This window comes from Rhinatrema bivittatum, chromosome 3, assembly GCF_901001135.1.
Source record: "Rhinatrema bivittatum chromosome 3, aRhiBiv1.1, whole genome shotgun sequence".
NCBI lineage: Eukaryota > Metazoa > Chordata > Amphibia > Gymnophiona > Rhinatrematidae > Rhinatrema > Rhinatrema bivittatum.
In genome coordinates, this window is record NC_042617.1 from 452,114,527 (window position 1) to 452,138,354 (window position 23,828).

The following is a 23,828-nucleotide window of genomic DNA, read 5'->3' on the forward strand; positions in this document are numbered from 1 at the left end:
AGGTTTATGCAGGCCTACCAGCAGATAGAGGCAGAGAACAAAACCTTGAGGCACTGCTACATAATTGAGAGTGTCACCTGCAGTCCCTCAGTATTAACCTGTACCCAAGCCAAAAGAAAATATCTCTCCCTTACACCAGAGCAAACTAGAACCTAGGGCTGGATTTCCCCGAACTGAATGGCTTCTTTGCCAAATCCATAAATCCTGCCAACTGTGGAACTCAACCAGATTAAAATTCTCAACTGAGAAATTTTTCTTTTTTCTTTTTGCAGAAGGCATTAGAAACTCAGCCAGGAATCAATCTTTTGGCAATACCGGGTTGGGCCTCTGGAATGATCTGTGGTATTACAGGAATGAAAATTAGCAGGTAAGAACCAATTTTCCTTTCCTGGACATACCCAAATCATTCCAGACCAGTGGAATGTAACAAAGCTCACCTACACTCGCTTGAAGAACACTTTCCCCAAAGTTCATTAAATCCGGAGTGCGCACATCCAGGTGATAATGCCTGGTAAAGGTATGGAGTGAGGACCAGATGGCTGCCCTACATATCTCCTGGGGAGAAGGTAACTGGCATTCCACCCAAGAGGTTGTTTGTGCCCGCATGGAATGTGCTTTAAGGCTAATTGGGACAGTACTGCCCTTGCAAATATAGGCTGAAGAAATTGTGTCTTTTAACCAGCGGGCCAATGTAGCCTTTGACGCCCTTTCCCCTTTCTTCGCTCAATGGAACACCACAAAAAAGTGATCTGACCATCGGAAAGAATTAGTGATCTTCAAGTAACTCAACAATGTGCGACGAACATCAAGGAGATGATGGTCCCTGCCCGTCGTGGGATCCCGAGCCCACTCCGGGAAGCCTAGCAATTCCACCAGCTGATTACCATGAAAGGCAGAAACCACTTTAGGCAAAAAGAAAGGCAAGAACACATTGTCATTGGAAATCCGCTACAAAGGGTCATGACATGAAAAGGCCTGAAGCTCCGAAATTCGTCAGGTGGAGCAAATGGCCACTAGAAAGACAGTCTTCAATGTAAGGTCCTTCAGGGTGGCTCGATGTAAAGGCTCAAAAGGAGCCTCATAGAAAGCCCGCAATACTAAATTGAGATTCCACTCCGGGCAGACTTTTCTAACTAAAGGCTTTAAATGTTTCACCCCTTTCAAAAAACAAACATCCTCCAGATGAGAATACAAAGGCTTAATCTGGACCCTGCCTCAAAGGCAGCGCAGGGTCGAAACCTGGACCGGCAGTGAACTGTAAGCCAGACCCTTGAATAAACCCTGCTGCAGGAAAGACAAAATGTGTGGAACGGACACTAACAGAGGATCCAAACATTGCTGTGTACACCAGGCCTCAAACAACTTCCAAACCCTGATATAAGCCAGGGAGATAGCTGGCTGTCTAGCGGAAGGGTAGCAATCACTGGTTCTGAATATCCCTTCATGTGCAAATGCCGCTTCTCAAAAGCCAGGCCACAAGACAAAAGTGATCCTCCAGATCAGAAAATATGGGACCTTGGCAAAGCAAACCCCGCAGATAAGACAGCTGTAGAGGATTGTCCACCGCCAGATGGACTAGATCCGTGAACCATGGATGCCGCAGCCACTCCGGCACCACCAGCACCACCAACCCTGGATGTGCTTCTATGCACTGTAACACATGCCCTATGAGCGGCCAAGGGGAAAACACGGCCACGGCCACGGATATACTAAGGCCCCACTGCACCGACCTCCTTTTTGTGACTAAGAAACCTCACAGTCTTTGCATTGACTCACGTAGCCATGAGATCTAGTCGGGGAGTTCCCCATCTGGCACAAATGTGGTCCCACGCCTCCAGGAACAACTTCCACTCCCTGGGATCCAGCTATTGTCCACTCAGGAAATCCTCCTGTACGTTGTCTACTCCTGCAATGTGGGAGGCCACGATTCCTTCTAGGTGGCGTTCTGCCCACACAAAGAGCAGCTGTGCTTCTCATGCCACCGCGTGGCTCTTTGTTCCTACTTGGAGGTTGATGTACACTACTGTTGTTGCTTTATCTGACAACACCCACACAATTTGGCCCCGGATCAGGGGCAGAAACATGTCCAAGGCTCTGAGGACTGCCCTAGTTTCCAAGCGATTGACAGACCAGGTCTTCTCCACCACCGACTACAGACCCTGGGCTGAACAGCCCAGACACACCTCTCTCCAGCCCTTGAGACTGGTATCCGTGGTCACCACCACCCAATATGGGATTTCGAGGTCCATTCCTCTCTCCAAATTGCTCTTCGACAGCCACCAATCCAGACTGATCCTGGCCTCCTTCAGAAGAGGGAGTGGAAAAAAAACTGCTCCGACACTGGTTTCCACCAGGACAACAGCACCTTCTGCAGGGGTGTCATATGAGCAAAGACCCATGGAACCAGATCCAAAGTCAATGCCATGGATCCCAGAACCTGCAGATAGTCCCACACTCAAGGTACTGTAGATGCAGCAGTTGCAAAACTTGCTCCTGCAACTTCCGCACCCTGTCCACCGTCAAGAATACTCAGCCGTTCAGGGTGTTGAAACAAGCTCCTAGATACTCGAGAGACTGAGATGGAATCATAAGAACATGCCATACTGGGTCAGACCAAGGGTCCCATCAAGCCCAGCATCCTGTTTCCAACAGTGGCCAATCCAGGCCATAAGAACCTGGCAAGTACCCAAAAACTAAGTCTATTCCATGTTACCATTGCTAGTAATAGCGGTGGTTATTATCTAAGTCAACTTAATTAATAGCAGATAATGGACTTCTCCTCCAAGAACTTATCCAATCCTTTTTTAAACACAGCTATACTAACTGCACTAACCACATCCTCTGGCAACAAATTCCAGAGTTTAATTGTGCTTTGAGTGAAAAAGAACTTTCTCCTATTAGTTTTAAATGTGCCACATGCTAACTTCATGGAGTGCCCCCTAGTCCTTCTATTATCCGAAAGAGTGAAAAACCGATTCACATCTACCCGTTCTAGACCTCTCATGATTTTAAACACCTCTATCATATCCCTCCTCAGCCGTCTCTTCTCCAAGCTGAAAAGTCCTAACCTCTATAGTCTTTCCTCATAGGGGAGCTGTTCCATTCCCTTTATCATTTTGGTCGCCCTTCTCTGTACCTTCTCCATCACAATTATATCTTTTTTGAGATGCGGCAACCAGAACTGTACACAGTATTCAAGGTGCGGTCTCACCATGGAGCGATACAGAGGCATTATGACATTTTCCGTTTTATTCACCATTCCCTTTCTAATAATTCCCAACATTCTGTTTGCTTTTTTGACTGCCGCAGCACACTGAACCGACGATTTCAATGTGTTATCCACTATCAATGTGTAAGCCATTATCAAGTGGCTTTTTGCCACGCTGATCACCCATCCCAAGTCGCTCAGGGTCTGCATCACTCGCCGCACCGAACAAGCGCAGTCCTCCTCCTTCTTCGCACGGATGAGCCAATCGTCCAAATATGGGTGGAACAGTACCCCTTCCTTCCTCAAGGCCACGGCTATGACCACCATCACCCTTCGTGAAGGTGTGAGGAGCCGGAGCCATAGCCATGCCGAAAGGGAAAGCCTGAAACTGAAAATGCTGACCCAGCACTTTGAAGCGCAGAAACCTCTGATGGTCCTTCCAAATGGGAACGTGTAGATAAGCCTCTGTGAGATCCGAGGATGCCAGGAACTCACTTTTGGCGACTGCTGCAATCACAGTACGCAGTGTCTCCATCCTGAAGCATGGCACTCACAGGCTCAAGTTCACCTTCTGTAAAACCAAGATGGGACGGAAAGTGCCCTCCTTTTTTGGAACCATGAAATAAATGGAGTATCTTCCCTGCCCCTGGCTCACTGGGTGGCACTGGCACAATGGCATCCAGGTCTATCAGCCTTCGAGGAGTTCCCTCTATCGCTTCCTGTTTGTTTCGGGAAGATCAGTGCAACTCCAGGAAAGCTTCTTTGGGAGGCCGCAAAAATTCTAAGGCATAACCGCCTTTCACCACTTCCAGAACCCACTGATCGGAGGTGATTTTTACCCATTCCTCGTAAAAAAGGGACAACCTGACCCCTACCGCCATCAGAGAGGAGTGGGCCAGCCTGGCATCATTGGGACAGCTTGCCAGCTCTGGCCCCCTGACCAGAACCACCCTCTGGCGGATCTGCCAGCCCCCCTGAATGGACTGCTGGTGACCCGATGACTGCTTGGAACTTGAAGAGCCGGCCCCTATCTCTGACCGAAATTATCTCGACTCGCGAAAATGCAGACGAGACAAATAAGGCTTCTTTCTGCCCTTTTTGTCTTCCAGCAACCTATGGCCCTTGGTTTCACCCAGGGACTTCCATCAGTTGATCCAGATCTTCTCTGAAAAGGAGCTTCCCCTTAAAAGGCAGACTACATAACTGAGTCTTTGGACAACATGTTCGCCGACCAGTTACGCAGCCACAGGAGCTGTCTCGCAAACACCACCAAGACCATACTCCTGGTCACTATGCGCACGAGGTCATACAACGCATCCGCCACATAAACCACTCCCGCTTCCAGGTATGCCTCCTGATCGGGGGACAACACTCTTGTTGATGCCTGCTCTTGTGCTTTCTGAATTCAACATAAGCAGGTGCATTGCATCAAGCTGGCACAAACGGCCGCCTGGAGATCCAAGGCAGACACCTCAAACATGTGCTTCAAATGCCCTTCAATTTTGTGATCCTGAACATCCTTCAATGCAGCCGACGCCACTACCGGAATGGTAGTCTTCTTGGTCACTGCTGAGACTGCCGCATCCACCCAATCCAAATGCTCTTCCAGCAAGAGCTCTAGCTTGGACAATCGCTCTCCCCACCTTCAAGCCCGCTTTTGGGAAATCCTACTCCCACCTAATGAGCTTTTGAATCTTCTTAGGAATGGGAAAAGCATTGGGAGGACCCCGCAGACCATCAAGAACGGGGTTGACGAACTTGCCTGACTCCTCTTGATCCAACCTGACCCCCAGCTCATCTTACTCCTGGGGGATGAGGGGGTACAGTTCCTCCCTTTTAAATAGGCAAACTACCCAAGGGTCATCACCATCCACAGTATCCGGATTATCCTTGCTGACATCATGGCCTGGACTCAAACCAACACCCAAGTCTACCTCCAGGTCCTCCTGCAGCTGATCCAAGTCATCCAGGTCCCTGAGGACAGGGTCCAGACGAGGGTCCCATGACTCACTATGCTTGGCCACATGACACACAGAGCCAGCAGACCCTGAGTGGGGATTCTTGGATGACCCAGAGGACCTCTCTCTGGGCCTCTGAGCACCTGCCTTCCTAGCCAGAAAGGCGTCGTGCATAAGCAAAATAAACTCCAGGCAAAAACTTCCCGGGCCCCCCAATGCCCACTCAGGGCTACTGGGTGGAGTCAAGGTGGGGAACACCCCACCTTGACTCCTGCCGTGGACCCCCCCCCCCCCCGATCAGGAGGCCCTCCTGAGCTTAGCTCCCTTGGAGGAGAACCTCTCCCCCCCCCCCCCCCCTCGAAGCACAACTTGTGCACAGGGAGAGGGGACTCAGGCAGGTGGACTAGGTCCCACAGGCCTTGCAGACTTCTGCCCACAGTTTTTCTGCCATCGGGGATACTTTCCTGGAGAGTCCAGCGGCAGGCCCGAGGGGACATCGGGGCGCAAAGAGAGAGCCAATCCCCTGGCTATCAGGGGACCCGGAAACAGCGGGCTGAAACAGCCAGAGGTATCCAACCCCCCTGTTCGTCCGGCTCTACCCGAGGGATGGCCCGCAAACTGAATATGGCACCTCAGGGAGCTGCACCACTTCTCGAAACTCCAGATCAGTCAAGGACTGCAGGTTTGCACCTCTACCATCTGCAAAATACTGAGGGACTGCGGGTGGCACTTGATTATGTAGCAGTGCCTCAAAGGTTTGTTCTCTGCCTCCATCTGCTGGTAGGGATGCATAAACCCACTGGTCTGGAATAATCTGGGTATGTCCAGGAAAGCACCTTATCACCCCAGCAAATGCTCTACTGAGGGAGGGAACCAGTCACCTCAGCAGCATCTCAATCGGGAAAGGGAGCCAAGCCACTGTCATCCCCAAGAGCAATCGAAAACATTTCCTTCACCCGGCCTACATCAGGACTCGGAACAGCATGGGATATTTACCTACCATCTGTTGAAGACAGAGAATATTAGCATGGGCCTTTATTAAGGGGAGATGTCAGCAAATAAAAACCAATTGTTCTGTCTCCATCTGCTGGTTGGGGAGCATAACCTAGGTGTCTGGACTTGTCTGGTTGCAGTTTGTGGGTTAGAGTTATCAGGTCTTTGTTGCTGCTATGCAGTTTATATTAGGTTCTTATGTTATTGGTCATAACACAGAGATTTTGCAGTAATTATGTCTTGTGGCAACTAACATTGGGCAAGATGTACTAACCGTTTCTCCCCATTGACACAAAATGGAGGACATTTATTAGTACATTTGGCCCGTTGCCAATAATTGAACATTTATCTAGTGTAGCTTTGTTACCATTGTAGCAGTGATCTGTGAGCTGTATTCACTCCTATTGCTATCCCAACCATCTCCTGTGAAGGCTAGCTGTTGATTTCAGAACAAAAACAAAGTGCATTGGTGGTATAGAATTTAAAATCTTTCTTCATCTTAGATTATGAAACAACATGTTTTATGTATACACACACACACACATATATATATATAAACTTAAAAATATGAAGAGTGAGTAATCTATTGGGCAGGAACCACCTTGTGCAATGTACCTTTCATGGCTTCAGACTTCGTTTCCTCTATAGATTCATATATCTTATTCTTGTCTGCCAGTCTGGCTTTAGTAGCCTTATGTTCTGCTTCCTCCTGCTCCAAACTCTGCTGCAGGGCTTTCAGCTTGTAGGTCATGTCAATCTCTATGTTGTTTTTTTCCTTTAAAAAGTTCAAAGAATGAGAATGCAATAAATTTAACAAAAAAGGGGTAAATGACATGCCAAAAAAAAACCCCCCAGCAAGTATATTTCAATACCTTTTCCAAATTTGCAAGCCTCTCCTGCAGCTGCCTCTTCTCCATCTCTGCTTTTGCTAACAAGCCTTTAACATTTCTCAAATCTTCTTCTAGACCAGTAATTCGACCTAAAAGTGTCCCAAAAAAATTAGCAGATAGCAAGTTAACATTCAGCTATTCATTGTAGAATCCAGAAAATCACACTTGAAACTATATGTGACAGTTTATGTCATGCAACTGTTACTATTAAAAAACAAAGAATAATTAATGGCCTTCCATGTTGTTCTATGCTAGCAAAGAGTGACTGTACACGCATAAATAATCATGATAGTAATCATCAAGTGGTCTATGGAAAGTCAGTCAAACCTCAAGATTCAATGCCCGACATTTTTGTGTTTCATAGAATATGCGGTATTTTTTCTAATATAGCGACACCAGAGAAAGAAAGACTTATGTGAGTGTGAAGGGGAATCATAGGTGACAATAATGCTTGGTGTGAAGGAGAAAGGGGAGAGAACCGAAAGTTCATTTAGTACTTACAAACACAGTAAAGATTTTGGATGTCCTTTTTCTAATTTAAGTAAGTCAATAATCAAAATAGCACATAACTCACAGGCAAAGTTTCATAGAGCAGAGTTGGAGAAAAAGAGTGCAAAGATGGCCACATATAGTAAAACATTTAAAAGACCCATAAAATCATGGTGAATAGGATTCAAAATTTTCATCCTATTACACTGGTCTACATCAATTTTGCTGACTACAAGATAACATGTGATCTTTATGTATTTTAGTGTGCTGAATCCAAAAATCCCATCCGTTTCCTCCAGTCACGTCCGGTTTTTTCCACAAAACACTGTCTACTCATAAACTCTTATAGCAATAACGTAACATTACTATTTAGATATGAATAGGCAAAAAGATAATTAATGCGCAGAAAGACATGCTGAATACGCAATCAGTATAACCAATAAGAAGACTGCTTATTAAACAGTTTAAAACTGCTGATGTTGGTATTTTATGGCTATATAAGCAGCGTAAAAACTGACGGCAGCATTCATTCGTTCAAGAGGCTTAGAAGTCACAGCAAATTTAACTCTGTTAAATCTGTTTTTGTTGAATATGTCATCCGACACTCGAATAGATCATGGACGGTGCGCCAGAATGATCCTGATATATTCTGTTACATTTGTGGTTGTTTTACAACACCCAAACAAAGGTCAAATATATCTGACTTTCTCCGAAAAGCTTATCATGCATATTTCAGGGTTAAACTGGGTGACCAACTTCAGGGACGAAAATTATAACCTTTTAGTTCAAAATTTGTTGATTGCTTTTCAAAGACTGGGAGCAAGCACGAGTGTCAAATTGCATTTCCTTGATAGCCACCTGAACTTCTTCCCCTCAAATCTTGGAACTATGAGTGAAGACCAAGGAGAAAGCTTCCACCAAGAAATCAAGACCATGGAACATAGATATCAAGGCAGCTGGAAACAAACATGATGGCAGACTACTGCTGGTGTTTACAGCATGACAACCCTGATTATAACTATTCCAGAGCATCCAAAACGAGAACATTTCTCCCTAACAATTAAAATGTGCACAACTATTGCTTTCTTGTTAGATGATAGACTCGTTTTTTGCATGAAACAAATATATTACGTGCTATTGCTTCTTCAGAACTTATTACGCTTGATATTCGACTTTATAACCTTTAATCAAACATTTGTCATTTGTGAAAAAATTTGACGTATTGCATATTTTTTTTACTTCATATTTGGAATCAGCACCTTTCATTTGGGTAAAATCAGCAAAAATAATTAGGTCAGCAGAAAACTTTTTTCAAATGTAGACCAGTGTTATGAAAGATAAATCCTTTACTAACAAATAAATGGAGTCATGCTATGTCCTCTTTTTAGAAAGAGAGACTTTATTCTGTCAGATGCAGAGTCATGAAGTTTTCAGTGGCAAGATATTTCACAAATCTATCCAGAAAGTCTATAACTATTTGATTTAAAAAGGAACATATAAAATTAAAAGGCAATAAAAGAAGGTGACAAACAAGATTTCTACATTAGAAGATGACTTAAAGGAAGAATATGACATACACATGAATGGTCACTGTTGAGGACTTTGATAAATATGTCAATGGAAGTTATGCATCTATCATGATCAGCCTCAGTTGTTCGCATTTTTCTTCCTTAATTGGTAAATTGTGTATTTAATTGATATTTACTTATGGCCAAGAAGAAAACAAATATAGTCTTATGTCAGCCTCTCTTGCACTCTATTCAGTAAAGAGGCAAAAGATACAAGAAACAGAAGAAAAGATAGGCCAAGTTTTCTAATTTAAGTGACCCATGTTGTTTCTTTTTACATAAGAACATGCCATACTGGGTCAGACCGAGGGTCCATCAAGCCCAGCATCCTGTTTCCAACAGTAGCAAATCCAGGCCATAAGAACCTGGCAAGTACCCAAAAACTAAGTCTATTCCATGTTACTGTTGCTAGTAATAGCAATGGCTATTTTCTAAGTCAACTTAATTACTAGCAGGTAATGGACTTCTCCTCCAAGTTAAATGTTAAATGTTTCTACAATTGTATCTGAGTGGCAGAGATGTTTCTTTCTTTTTCTTTTATTTTTTTATCTGTACAGGCATACATCACGCTTTTCCCATACCTTGCAAATCACTAATAATTTCTGATCCATGCGTCCGATCTCTTCTCTCAGACTCCAAAGCAGACTGCAAATTGATGAAATCCTTCTCCAACTTCAACTTGGCATTCTCCAGGATACAGTTTTTGTCCTGCAATTCACGGCTGTTGGTTTCCAGCTGCTGGATCTGCTTTGACATCTCCGTCTGGTTCTTCCTCAGCCTAGCAGCAGTGTCAGTCTCCGTCCGCAGCAGAGAATTGGCTTCATCCAGCTATGCCAGGAAAGAACCCCCCCATCAAGTTTAGTAACACCTTCCCCATGGAACAACTCATTTACCATATACCAAGCCTTATAAAGATAGATGTGATATAATGCCACGCATGAAATGGCTTGGAGAATGTCCGAAAAGAAATTAAATAAATGCACTGTTTCATTTTTATAAAAAGTTCTTTCCATATTTACAGCACACTACTGCTTCAATATGCAAAACACATGACTACATTTCACTGGCTCGCAATCGGGTACACCTATTTAGTGTTCATGGAGGAAAGCTCTGTCTAAAAAAAAAAAAAAAAAAAAAAAAAAAAAAAAAAAGTCTAACACCAGAAAATGACTGAAAAAAATTAAAGACCACCACATTTTGTGCCAAGGTAGAACACAGCTATATGAAATGTTGACAGGGAAGATTTACATTTTCCCATGCCATTTCAATTCCTTTCTAGATATTTCTTTTCACCTATAAATGCAAATCAGCAGAATCCTGATTTAATCGAAAGGCTGGGCAATGCTGCCCAGGGAATCTGGGATGCTGAAACAGACATGGATTCCTCTACACAGCATGAAGCACAATCCCTGGCCACAGCATTAAAAGGGAAAGAACAAAACTTGCCTGTCTCTGTAGATGATTAATCTTCTCATTGGATATTTGAGAGTTTTGATTTCTCCTTTTCAAATCATCCAGCTGATCTTTCAAACTGTTAACTGATCAAAATAATAATAAATCAGAGGCAAACTCAAGACACATTATTACTGTGCTGCTGATTTCCTTAGCTTTCCTAATTTCTTTTATCATTTCATTGCTTGTTCATTTTGGACAGGTGGACGATAAAACACCCCCACTACTATTTTATTCCTGTTTTCATCTGGAATTTCTATCCATAAAGATTCAACATTGCATTTTGTTTCCTGCAGAACTTTGCCTGTTTGACTCAATGCTCTCTTTAACATTTATTGACACCCCTCCACCAATTTGATCCATCCTATCATTTCAATATAATTTGTACCCTGGTATCACAGTGTCCCACTGGTTATCCTCCTTCCACCAGGTCTTGAAGATGCCAATTATATCTACCTCTTCATCCAGTTCTACACACTCTAACTCTCCCATCTTATTTTTTATTTATTTTTTTATTTTTTTAAATTATCTCTTTATTGATTTTTCAACTTACATACAAATAAGGATTAAACCTTACCATAAGGTATAGCATAGTACATTTTCTACTAACAGATTATAAAAAAGAAAAAGAAAAAAAGACATATACTTCCATACTATTACCTTATATCATACTATGAAATCTGAAAGATTCATTAGGAAATTAATAGAGCAGAAATTTCATTCCAATTTTTATATAAATAAGTAAAGAAAGTAGTGGAGGTATCATTTATAATCCTGGATCCACTTACAGAAAGAACTAAATAGATTCCTCTCTAGAGGACAAAAATTTCTCTAATTGTTCAGGTTCCAGAAATACATACCTTATACTATCTATTGTCAAAATACATTTACAAGGAAATTTGACCAAAATTTGTGCCCCCAGTGCTCGTGCTCTAGGGCACAAATTTAAGAATTTTTTCCTGCGAATTTGTGTGACTCTTACCACGTCTGGGTAAACCCAGATTCTTTCCCCCAGATATAATTTATTCCTTGCTTTAAGAAAATTTCTTAACACAGTATCTCTTTCTGTAGATATTGCAAATGTAACCAGTAATATGCCCCTCCTCTCTATCTGCTCTTCCTGAGAGGTCTCCAAAAAGCCAGATAAATCTTCCAAGGGGGATAATAAAGGCTTATTTTCCTTAGAGATGCTTTTCACTCCTTCTCCTCTTTTCAAAATATCAGGTATCTCCCATCTTATTTTTTTAGACATTTCAAAGTATGTTTTTTGTTTGTATTAACAACCTGCTCATCGGTTGACAAGGGTAATTTCGGAATCTTTCTGCTCTTTACTTAAAGACACCTGGTCCACTTTGGCTTTTATTGCATTCTCTCTGCTAGAATGCCCTATTTTCATTCTCTTAGTATCATTCCAAACCATGCACTTCTGAGGGACTGTCAGCTTTCCCCCATCATCTAGTTTAACAGCTGTATAATAAACACTGTCTCCTTTTTAAAGGTTAGTGACAGCAGCCTGGTTCCACTCTGGTTAAGGTGGAGTCCATCCTTTTGGAAAAAGTCGTCCCCCCCCCCCCAGCAAAATGTAGCCTAGTTCCTAACAAACCTAAAATCCTCTTTCTTGCACCATCATCTCATTCACGCATTAAGACTCTGGAGCTCTGCCTGCCTCTGGGGTCCTGCATGTGTAACAGAGAGCATTTCTGAGAATGTTACCCTGAAGGTTTTGGATTTCAACTTTCTACCTAAAACCCTAAATCTGGCTTCTAGAATCTTCCTCCTGCACTTTCTTGTGTCATTGGTACCCATGTTTACCAAGACAGCCGGCTCCTCCCCAGCACTATCTAAAATCCTATGTTTATGATGTGTGAAATCCGCCACCTTCGCACCAGGCAGGCAAGTTACTAAGCTATCCTCATGTCCACCAGCCACCCAGCTATCTACCTTCCTGGATAATGAAATCACCAACTAGTTGAGTAATGAGAGACATCTAATATACTGTCAATGTAGTTTATAGCGAGGTTCCCTAAAGTTTCTATATGCTTTCTGTTAATTACTTAATAAAATAAAATATTTATTGTTTTTACTTTTGTTTGATTTTTAAATTTATAGCTAGTAGAAACCAGACAAACAGAATTCACAGTTTACAACACATTGCAAAATTTACCATCATTTTCCAAACTGCGCCTTTTGTCCGCTTCATTTTCTATTTTCCTTTGGTACTCTGCATTCTTGTGCTGAAGTAGTGCTTTTTCTCGCTCCAGTTGTCTTGATGTAGATTCTAGAACCTTCCTTGAGTTTACCTGAAAAATAAAACATATCAATGAAGACCTGTTTAAATGTCTGAAGTACAGCTTACAAAAGCCAAGCTAAAAAAGTAAGTATCCATAGTTCTATCAAAATCTGATCAATAATTCTGAATTTTTAAAAACGTTTACCTTGTTTTTCTCTTCTCCTTCTTCCAATTTCTCGGCTAAGTGCTAGAATAGTAGTCTACAAGCTGACAACCTCTACCACATATGGTCCCTGGCACTAACCTCCCTTCTTCTCCATTGCCAAATATATCACCTCCCCATGTACATCCTACTCTTACATCTGAAATTGGGTCTTTCCACAGCTAATGCACATAGTGTTCCACTCAAAGTGAAAGCAAAGCCCACTCTCCCTCATGCTTAACACAGAAAAAATACCTAATAAAATGAAACTGACTGTTAAAATAAAGATCTTAACTGCAAGAAGGACAACATGTCTGTCAACTATCCATCTCGAGTGCAACTATTAACTCCAGCTGCTTAAAAGAAAAATGTGTCCAAGGCATGAAATACTAAGAAAACAAATTACTCTACAGCAGGCAATAAAACTGCAGAAGACACTTGTGCACAAAAATGAAATTATTCATAACTAGTGAACTCCAGTATCATGTACATCTACAGAAGAAATGTATTTTTTAAAATAAAACTCTATAAAAACAACAAGAATTGCAATATATTACCTCCTCGTCGAATTCCTTCATCGTCTTCTCTAAACGAATATTGGTAGATCTAATAGATTAAGAGGTAAAAGATGGTATTGTACAATTTATCAAACATTTTTGTTAATGTGGAGACAACATTGTTTGAGCTATATGAATGTTTGAACTGTTTGTTGAGGGGTATATACATTAAAAACACATCATCAATGAGGTTCATTTCAAAACTACACAACCAAACTAGATCAGCACACACATATACATGTCGTTATCTCTTAAGAGCCAAAAAAGATTTTAAAAGCAGGTTAAAATTAAGTACTACAATTAAAAGAGCACAGGATGTGTAGATTAGATGATACTGCATAATATTGCAAATAATTTTTGTTGCCTAATTACTGTTAACTTTAAGCTTCAGAGATGCATAGAATAGCATCACATGTTAAGTCTCTTACCTGTATTTCTGCTCTAACTCATCTTTGGCTTGCATTTCATTATGGAGCTGCTCTTCTAACTGGTATAGTTTTTTTTGTAGCTGCACAGACTGCTGCAATAGAAGGTATGGTCAACACATTAAATATCCTTGCATAATATAGATAAAGTACGACAAAGACTAGATAAGGGCCTTTTGGCCCACCAGGTCTGCAATACAAGAATATATTTACTCTCAGAAGAGAAAAGAAAGCACAGCAGTGGGTTCTCCTTGTATGCCTCGCTTTGCCCCTAACTTTGGGGGCATAAACTCCTTTTCCTACTCTATCTGTATGTCTCATATTAATCACTCATTTTATTCCTGCATTGATTTATATGTGGCTAGCCTGTGTAGTACAAAGCCTGCATTAGGTTAAAAAAGTAATACTATAGTAAGTCAAAGATTATTGAGAAATAACGTATACTTAACCAAAAGGAAATTATCCAAACATTAATTAAGCCCATCTATTTTCTTCTACTGTCGTTAATATGCTCTAGCCCAGAGGCCACTGCCTTTGAGGAATACTTTCAGCATTTGTACATAGTCCCATGAGCTCTTTTCAACTGCTACATAAGCCTTAGGACAGAAATTCCGCATCTATATTGCTGACCCGCCCAGTACTTGGGATTTTAAGAAAATCCACAATATGCATGAGAAATTTCCATACACTTGGTCTCCAATGTACACAAATTTATCTCACACATATTAGTTGTGGATATTCTGAAAATCTGACTGCATGTGGAGTCATAAGTACAGTTCTGGAAAGCCCTACCTTAAGAGAGATGTTTGCCCTTGATGCCCCCTCCTTATGAGAGCAATTATGAAACATCGCAGGCCTGCAAATTTCCTTATGAAATCCCTGCATAGTTTCCCTTTGAAAATTCAGGCCGCACACACAATGCAATTATACATCATAATTTGTATCTTCATGGGAGCAGGTGCAAAGTATATAGCACAAATATGTGTGGAGATCTGAACATGACATCACCATGTGTACTCTTTCCCCCCAACAAACTCTTTCAATTTTTTATGCTGGAAATCTTGTGCACTGGGAAATAACATGCTTACTTTAGCTAACATAAAGGCATGGAATGCAATATTATATTATGTACTGACCAACAAAAAAAAAACCATCTAAATATTGCCCCAGGTGTTTTTCGTACCTGACTCACCCTTACATCATATGCTATTCGGGGTTATATCACTGTACTCATATCTATATGCATGTTTAATTTATAATATTCCTGCATATTCAAATGATTTTAAGCAGCTACCATTCTATTATCAATAATGCTTTTGTAGCAAGCTACTATAAACTGGATTCCTGCCCAAAGAGCTTATCCATGTGTTGGAGCCTTACAATGTTAACTGAGCTGCATCTGGATGTGAGTGATGTGTTTTAGACCTGTCAAAAAGGGGTTTTCAATCCTTCAGAGACTGCAAGCCACTGCAGACAAGGTAAAAAAAAAATATATAAAAGTTTCAAAACCCATGTGCTCTCCTGTGAATGACAAATGTTCTGCAAGAGCCAGCATCCAGCACTCACAGTGTCAAGTTGGAGAAAGGGCTGTACTATTTAGCATGCCCAGAGAATAGCATTACAAAGCCAGCCAGCAAAGGAAGCAGCCAAAGGAATGCTGAGAGAGCATTTAAGGTACAAAAGGTGCAATTTGGCTTGCTCTGTCTGTGCATGGGGTAGGGGATAGCCAGGAGCTGGATCCAAGAGCCAGGAAGAGAGGAGTACATCTGGCATCCCTGCAATCAGTTCTTCGCCTAAAGAGCTAATTATCAAGAGGAAGAGAGAGAAATTTGCGTTCTGAGGAAATAGAGAGACAGACAGCTGTTCTTGCTTCGTAGCCAAGATACATGGAAAATCCTAACAAGGGACAGAGGAGCCACGAGCCTAGAGGCTTCCTTTCCAGAGATATCCAGGCCCAGGAGCACATGGCTGGATCACCCTCCTAAGAGACTGAGTTAAGTAATCTAAACTTTGCACAGAGAATATCCTAGCAGAGGTGGGAGAAGGTTTATTTCCTTGCCTTTTGTCACAAATTCAGCATCTCATCTTAACTGCTTCAGCCTTTGAGCCGAAGTCAAGCATAAACCCTTGCCAGCAGGAAATGGGAAAGAAAAACTGGTGGACTGTAGTCTATCTGTAAGAGACTGAAAACAAGCCTGCTTTCTGTTTAGTATCAAGTAAAACATTTGGGGAAGCTCCCCAGGAGAGAGAGAGAGACCTTTCACACACTAGTGTTCATCTATTTGGTTTGTCATCTACCCAGATCCTCCATCAAGAGGCTCTTCTTCATCTTCTTGATTGCTTTTTTTCCCCCACACAATTTTGTGTTTAGGACAGGGTGCAGCCTTTACAAACAGGTGACATTGTGGCGGATCTGTTTCTCCCCCTCCCCTCGAGTTCTCAAGGGTAAAGAATTTTTAAAAGCTGTATACTTCACTGCTTTTCCCCATAACCTCTCTCTATCAGCTTTCCTTATTTTTATTTTTATTTTTTTATTATCCATATGAGTAAGTTGGCTGCCCTGGTTAACAGGCCATAACCAGTTTTATTTTTGCATTGCTTGATTTAAAATAAGAAAACTGCAATTTTATATTATATTCACTACTGTACTTTTCCCATTTAATGATCTGGTTGGATTTACTATTTACTTACATAGTACTAGTAAAAGGGTTAATTATGGTTTTATTCTGGTGTGATGATTTTATCTGGTCTGTAGTGTCACAAGTGAGAGGTTGTTTGGGAAGAGCACAGAATTGTGGTATTGAGGTGACTGGGACCCTTGTCTCATCTCCCACTCAGGCTACAAACCCAAAGATAAATCATATTAGTAAATATAATTTATCATGTGGTACTCCCCACCCCAGGCATAGGGGTAATTCATAGCCAGGACCAAGGGGGGGGGGGGGGGCACACTATAATCAATTTGAAGGTGTAACTCATATATTTGTGTTTGTTCACAGCACAACAGGCACCTCTGTTAGGCATCACACCAGATATTTCACAGTAGCATTTAATGTCTCCTAGTTGCAATCCCTCCGAGTACTTCCATCCGCCAGACTGTATCTCTCTTTGCTGTGGTTACTTTTTTGTGTGTTCTGAATTACCTGTGACATTGCATTCATGTAAGGCATTGAGCCTCACTCATATCTGAAGAATGTGTAGTCTTGTAAAGAACTACTTCTGATGACTAACTCCGGGTGCTTTTTATTTAAAAAAAAAAAAAAAAAAAGACAAAAAACCCAAAATGTATACTATTTGAAGCTCGGATAAATACATATGGAGGATCATTTTCAATGCAATTTACCCAGGTAAACTGGTCTCCGAAAACTGACCTCCTCCTCCTCCCAAATAAAAGCATGAGTGGGCTTCCACAGCACACATTTTTAGCCGGGTTAAGAAGAGGCATTTGTGTAGGCGAGTATGAGTAGGTGCTCATATATACAATTCTCAAATGTGCACACATGCTCTTTTGTCCCCATATAGCAGGCCACACAAAAAGCGAGCCCAAAAAACACAGGCAAGTTTCATGCTTGTACTTTGCAGTTGCTAATTTCCAAAGTAATATAACATCTGCAAGTCTGAGTATGCCACTTCAGATCTCTAATGATTTGATTTTCCTATTCTATAACCTTCCTTGCAACATTTCTACTTTTGAAGCAGTAATACTTGTTTTTTAAAAAAAAATGTTCTTGGTATGTTTATCCCCAGCAATTATTTAGCACTATAAGCTCATAGATATGGGCTTCAGATTTAAGGGATGGATTCCAGATGCCCGACAAGAATTGCAAAATAACATCCAAGTAGACAAATGCTACATTTTATCCTTTCCTGGGATAATATTATTTCAGATTGGTTTCGTACACAAAAGAGCCCACTGAATTTTCAGTACATATCAGATAAACACTCATTCCTAATAGCATCATTCCCTCTGAAGCAATGAACTACTTGTGTCAGCCCTTTATTGGCTTCATCAGCTTGGGTAAGTAAAAAAAAAAATGAAAGACCCACCTCTTGACTGTCCTGCAAAACGAATAAAACAAAAATTACTTCTTAGCCATCAGTACATTCTATATATCATTTTGTAAAATCAAAGTGAAATATTTACTTAAAGCTAATCTAGAATTAAATCAATATACAGTTAAAGAAGGCACCATATATATTTGGGTATAAGTCGATATCACATATAAGTCGGGGTATTTTTTGGGCCCCAAAATAAAGATTTACCCGTCACCCGTGGATAAGTCGCAGGTAAAACCTCCCCATGTCAAAAAACAAAACCAGCTCCAAACCATCAAAGCCCACCACCTTCCCTCCCTCCCCCATGACTGCCCTCCCTGTTCAATCCCTCCCCTCCCGAACATCCCCGACCCACCAAAGTCTCTGGTGGTCCAGCAGGAGGCCCAGGAGCGATCTGCCGCTTCTGGGCTGTCAGCTGTCAGTAAACAAAATGGTACCAGCAGCCCTTTGCCCTTACCATGTGACAGGGGCTACCGGTGCCATGGCTGGCCCCTGTCACATGGTAGGAGCAATGGTGGGCTTTGATGAGTTGGGGCTGGTTTTGTTTTTGACATGGGGGAGGACTTTTGGGGTATACGCATGTATAAGTCGGGTGAGCTCATTTATGCCGATTTTTTTGGCATACATTTCTCGACTTATACATGAGTATATATGGTAATTTTCTAATATCATAGATAACTTATACAGCAAATACATTCATAATTATTTACCCCGGTTTTCAATGGGAACAAATATATGTATATTCACTATAAAAATTATCCCACAAAGCCAGTCACACAAGTTACACCTGCTATCTGAACTGCATAAATTTCTCATGTAAGCTATCTTTCAAAATCAAAAAATATGCGCATAAAAGAAAATTCCACCCCACCCACACCTTCATACAACCTGGGTAAATATATGCACAAACATGATATATGCATGCAAGTTTACTGATTAACTGCACATCAGGCAATTTCATTAAACCTCATTTGTTCATGTAAAACAGTATTTTACACATACAAATTTGTTTGAAAATTACCCCTAAAGAAAACGTTAAATATTGTGGGGTCAATTTTCAGATGGTTTATCCAGCTAAGCTCAAGACTTAGCCAAACTATGAGTTTTACATTTCTCACTGCCCTAAAAGCCTCTTACTTATCAGACTTAAGTGTTTAGCTAGATAAAAGTTAGCTGGATATGTTTGAAGCATTCCAAGAGCATTCCAGGGAGGAGTTAAGTTAGCTGGATGATTTATCTGGTTAATTCCGAAATTCCAAGTTAGCTGGATAACTTACCCAGCTAAGAGGGTCATTTTCCAAAGTGATCGCACGCGAAAAGTCCCTTTTCGCGTGCGATCACTAAATGGGGCGGAATTGGGGAGGCGTCAAGACCAGAACAGGAGGAGTCAGGGCAGCACCAGGGCGGAGGCCGTGAAAACATCGCGGACAGTGAAAAGGTAAGAACCCTTTTCGCTGCCAATTTCGTGCCCAATAGCACCACCTTTTATGATGGCGATATTGGGTGCGAAAGCCAACAGCGATCGCACCGCAGAGGTGCGATCGCTGCCGGCTTTCGCAGGCCCGTCCCCCGCTTCGCCCCCCCGTCCCCCTGTACCACGCGATTCAAAGAGCCCGGAGGTATTAGAGAATCCAGGTCTAAGTCTGGTTGTACTCAAGAGCAGTCCTAAAGTTAAGCAGATAAAATTATCCAGCTAATTAGGACTATATTCAGCACAGCACCAATAAGCAGCCCTCCAATGAATAGCCATGACAATTTATCCAGCTAATTCTAGCCAGGTAAATTGTCCACTTGCTGCACTACTGAATATTATACTTAATTTTTTACAGTATCTCTCAGTTAACTTGAACATTAATTTTTCAACATGTGAAGTATGTACAGCTTTCAATCCAACTAATATTTCCCTTGCAAGAGAAAGCACATATGAACCCAAATGCAGGTTAACTAAACTAAATATTTCATACTCTGTATGTCATCCTTAATTATGTGATATTTGAATGCTTCTGCACAGGAACCCTTGCATTAACAGAGTTGAGCAAAACAAATTTAGAGTACAAATGATTTCAAAATAACTATCTGAGGTACTGTGATCTAAATCCAGTTCAAAAACGAGAATCACTGCAAAACAACTTCAATATTTATTGCTGTGCTGAGTTAAAATAAAAGTATTCACTCACATTGCTAACTTTTGGGGGGGCATCATTTTCAGCTTGAGTCTGAGGAGAGTCACTTAGCAACCTGCAAGAAGAATACATCTCTCATTCAAGGTCTCCATAGTGAGCAACCAGACAATCAATTCTCTCCACCATATCAGTCTACAAGAGACACAAACTCTGCTCAGCACTTCTGCTCTTTCCATTCAAATACAACTAGTTCTTGGCCAAAGGGAACGGTAAGACTTTTTGTAATTCAAAATTAAAACTGTTTTGTTTTTCATAAATCAGTTAAGGGGATGTGTACAATACCTGAACATAATCCACTTTGATGTACACTTTGAAGTGCCAAAAAGTGGAATAAAAAAAAATAAATCTAAATAAATAAATAAATAGCTACAGTACCTGAATTATTTTACTATACTCTATATAGTAAACATTTTTTGAAAGCTGTTATATATATATATTTATAAATATATAAAACATCAAATATACATGTGCATATATATGTGCGCACACACACAAAATAAGAATATCCATTGTGCATGAACAAGGATTCATTGCTAATCTATTTTTTAAAAATTAACAGCTCCACCCCAGTTATGAGGAGTCCCAGGATGAACCCGTGTTAAGAGTCACACACCATCCCATATTCATTGAATCCCTTTGTGCCATACAGTCCATGATAATCTCTCTCACACACCCCTGCCCCCCATGAGCTGCATTCCATCCCATGTGAGATCCTTTGTAACAACGTTCCAAACACTGCCACTCCTTGGGTGGTTGGGGAAATTATTGAGAAGCAGCGTTGGAACACTGTCTCAAAATCCACTATGCTAACCCCTTCATCAAAACTGGATCCGTACCCTCCATCAAGTGCCAGATCAAGGAGCCAGCATGCTGCATTCCCCCACTCCAGTTAAATGAGCTTCCTGTACTCCCATTCCCCAACACAAGAGCAGGTGGCCTCTATGCCTCACACAAGATCAAGGGGCTCAGCTGCCCCATACAGAAGATCAAAAGGCCTCCATGCCCAGCTTACGTCTATCCCCCCACCCCCCCTCTCTTCTGATGAAGTTCATGAAGAAGATTGGGCCTGGAAAAATGCATCTTCCTCCTGCCAACTTTGGAAATGGAGGGGAGTGGGGGGGGGGGGGGCAAGGGGCAGTCAAGGATTATAGGGACCTTGTTTATTGTCTGTGTTGTGTTGGAGAGGAAGGACAGAAATCCACCAAACTGACCAGTCTTTTCACTTCAGGCTGTTTAGCACAGGGGCTTTTTAGACAGTATTTCTTCATCTTTCTGATACCAGGGACTGGCTGGCTGAAGACCTAAATTATTGTGGATCGGATGACTGATAGAATTGGGGAAGACACCTGAAGAGGTGGGGAGGATGACTTCCTTCCTGTGGCTAAAGTGCAGAGGGGAAATATACACCCCCTCCCCCCCTTCAGACATTTCCCCAGTCTCAATCCAGCCACCCCCTAATATTTTAATTACAAGACTTATGACAAAGCAGATGTGCTTCTTGCACCCAGAGCTATACTTACATTGGTGGCAGTGGGGGTAGATGCTGCCCTTTAAGAGGCCTGCTGCATGCATAGGGTTCTTCATTTTCAATTTAAACCAATTTTCACCTGCAAATTCCTGGATTTTTCCCAAAGGTAAAAAATTGGTTTAAACTGATTTTCACCCTAATTTTATGTTACTTGAAGAGCTGCAGATGCGTTTCAACACCTTCCTTCCATCACAGCCAGAAGCCAGTGCAAAAAAAAAAAAAAAAGAATCTGCTGTATTCAAGTCCCACCCCCCTTCTTCCCCTCCAGCTGTGCAAATGCCTCAGACCCATCCTAATAGTTGCCATGCTCTCCCTACAGGAGTCAAGAGGAGCTGCATATGCTCAGTTCAGAGTAGCCTCATTTCTGTGTGTCAGGGAAGCCACCACTTAGGTGGCTTCCCTGACACATATATATATATATATATATATATATGTATATATATATATATATATATATATATATATACACACAGTTGTTTTTTAATAATTTATTTTATTTTTATTTGCTGAAGAAAAGTGATCTCTGGTATCTGGACAGGGGGGAGACAGGGAGGGGAAGTTCAGGACTTGGGGTGAGGAGATGGGGAGGAGTGTGAGAAAGAGGACTTAGGGATAAGGAATATGGGAGATGAGGATGATTAGGAATCTGGGATGGGGAAAAGGAGAGAGGCTCTTTGATTGAGGAAGGGGAAGAGGGAGTAGGAAGGTTTGGGGAATGGCTTCCAGAATCTTGAGAGAAGGGAGAGGTAGGAATGAAGGAAGAAAAGGAGGTTCCAGGATCTGGAGGATAGAATCCAAGATCTAGGAATGGAGGATCTGAATTGAATGGATAGGGAGGGGGAGGAGGAGGGAAGGTATCCCTACCATGCCTGGGACCTGCTCTTCCTTATATCTGCTTTCTAACATCCTACCCAGTATGATAAGACATACCAATACACCCACACAGATGGCACTAAACCCTTCTTTCTCATGCACATAAATACTGCCCCCTACCCTTGTTCCCCTCTCTCTTATACACAGACATTTACTTTCCAGCCAATCACCCACTAATGATTTCTACTCAGCCCTTCCTGATTTCCCCAAAATGATCCCCTTCTGCTCTGTCTTGCTGCAGGCTGTCCTGCTTGCTGCTTGGAGGGGAGGGGCTGGATCAGGAAAAAGAGTGCTATTCTCTGTTGAGAGAGGTTCAGCACAGCTAGAAGGCAGCAAATTTTCAGCTAGCCTGCTTCCCCCTATATTTTGTTCCCTAGGCATAGGCCTAGTATGCCTATTGACAAATCCAGGTCTCTCCATGAACAATAAAACAAAATAGACATATACAGAAAAGCCACCCACCTACCAGTTGGAACTGGAGCTCAGCTCAATTAGAAAACCTGATTAAAAGAGCCAAGCCTACCAGCTAGGATTAAAACTCAGGCAAATCGAAAAAACCGATTAAAGCCCACCACAAAGGCTGCTGCATGCATAGGGACCTTCATTTTTGTTTTTTGTGGTTCTTTATTTTTTTGGGGGGATTTATCAGGGTTTATTATAAGTGGAGAAATATTATTCATCGATTTTCTGAGTGTGTGTATATATATATATATATATATATATATATATATATATATATACACACACACTCAGAAAATCGATGAATAATATTTCTCCACTTATAATAAACCCTGATAATGATTTCTACTCAGCCCTTCCTGATTTCCCCAAAATGATCCCCTTCTGCTCTGTCTTGCTGCAGGCTGTCCTGCTTGCTGCTTGGAGGGGAGGGGCTGGATCAGGAAAAAGAGTGCTATTCTCTGTTGAGAGAGGTTCAGCACAGCTAGAAGGCAGCAAATTTTCAGCTAGCCTGCTTCCCCCTATATTTTTGTTCCCTAGGCATAGGCCTAGTATGCCTATTGACAAATCCAGGTCTCTCCATGAACAATAAAACAAAATAGACATATACAGAAAAGCCACCCACCTACCAGTTGGAACTGGAGCTCAGCTCAATTAGAAAACCTGATTAAAAGAGCCAAGCCTACCAGCTAGGATTAAAACTCAGGCAAATCGAAAAAACCGATTAAAGCCCACCACAAAGGCTGCTGCATGCATA

The 23,828-nt window shown here is 41.8% G+C and overlaps 1 protein-coding gene across 10 annotated transcripts in view; it reads right to left on the reverse strand.

Moving 5' to 3' along the window:
- The window catches only part of ROCK2 (Rho associated coiled-coil containing protein kinase 2), a 442,704-nt gene that overhangs the window by 128,366 nt on the left and 290,510 nt on the right, over positions 1-23,828 (reverse strand). For 9 of the 10 annotated variants that reach the window (XR_003855695.1, XM_029595908.1, XM_029595907.1 and 6 more), the window contains 9 exons: positions 20,206-20,266; positions 18,020-18,031; positions 13,976-14,067; positions 13,548-13,596; positions 12,723-12,858; positions 10,553-10,644; positions 9,688-9,934; positions 7,032-7,138; positions 6,775-6,934 (listed from right to left, as the gene is read on the reverse strand). Coding sequence is in view for 9 of the 10 variants with exons in the window: in XM_029595908.1 (XP_029451768.1) it covers positions 6,775-6,934; positions 7,032-7,138; positions 9,688-9,934; positions 10,553-10,644; positions 12,723-12,858; positions 13,548-13,596; positions 13,976-14,067; positions 18,020-18,031; positions 20,206-20,266 (956 nt within the window). In the remaining variant the exon portion in view is untranslated. The remainder of the gene's footprint in view (positions 1-6,774; positions 6,935-7,031; positions 7,139-9,687; positions 9,935-10,552; positions 10,645-12,722; positions 12,859-13,547; positions 13,597-13,975; positions 14,068-18,019; positions 18,032-20,205; positions 20,267-23,828) is intronic. The other variant, XM_029595904.1, reaches the window with a different exon arrangement.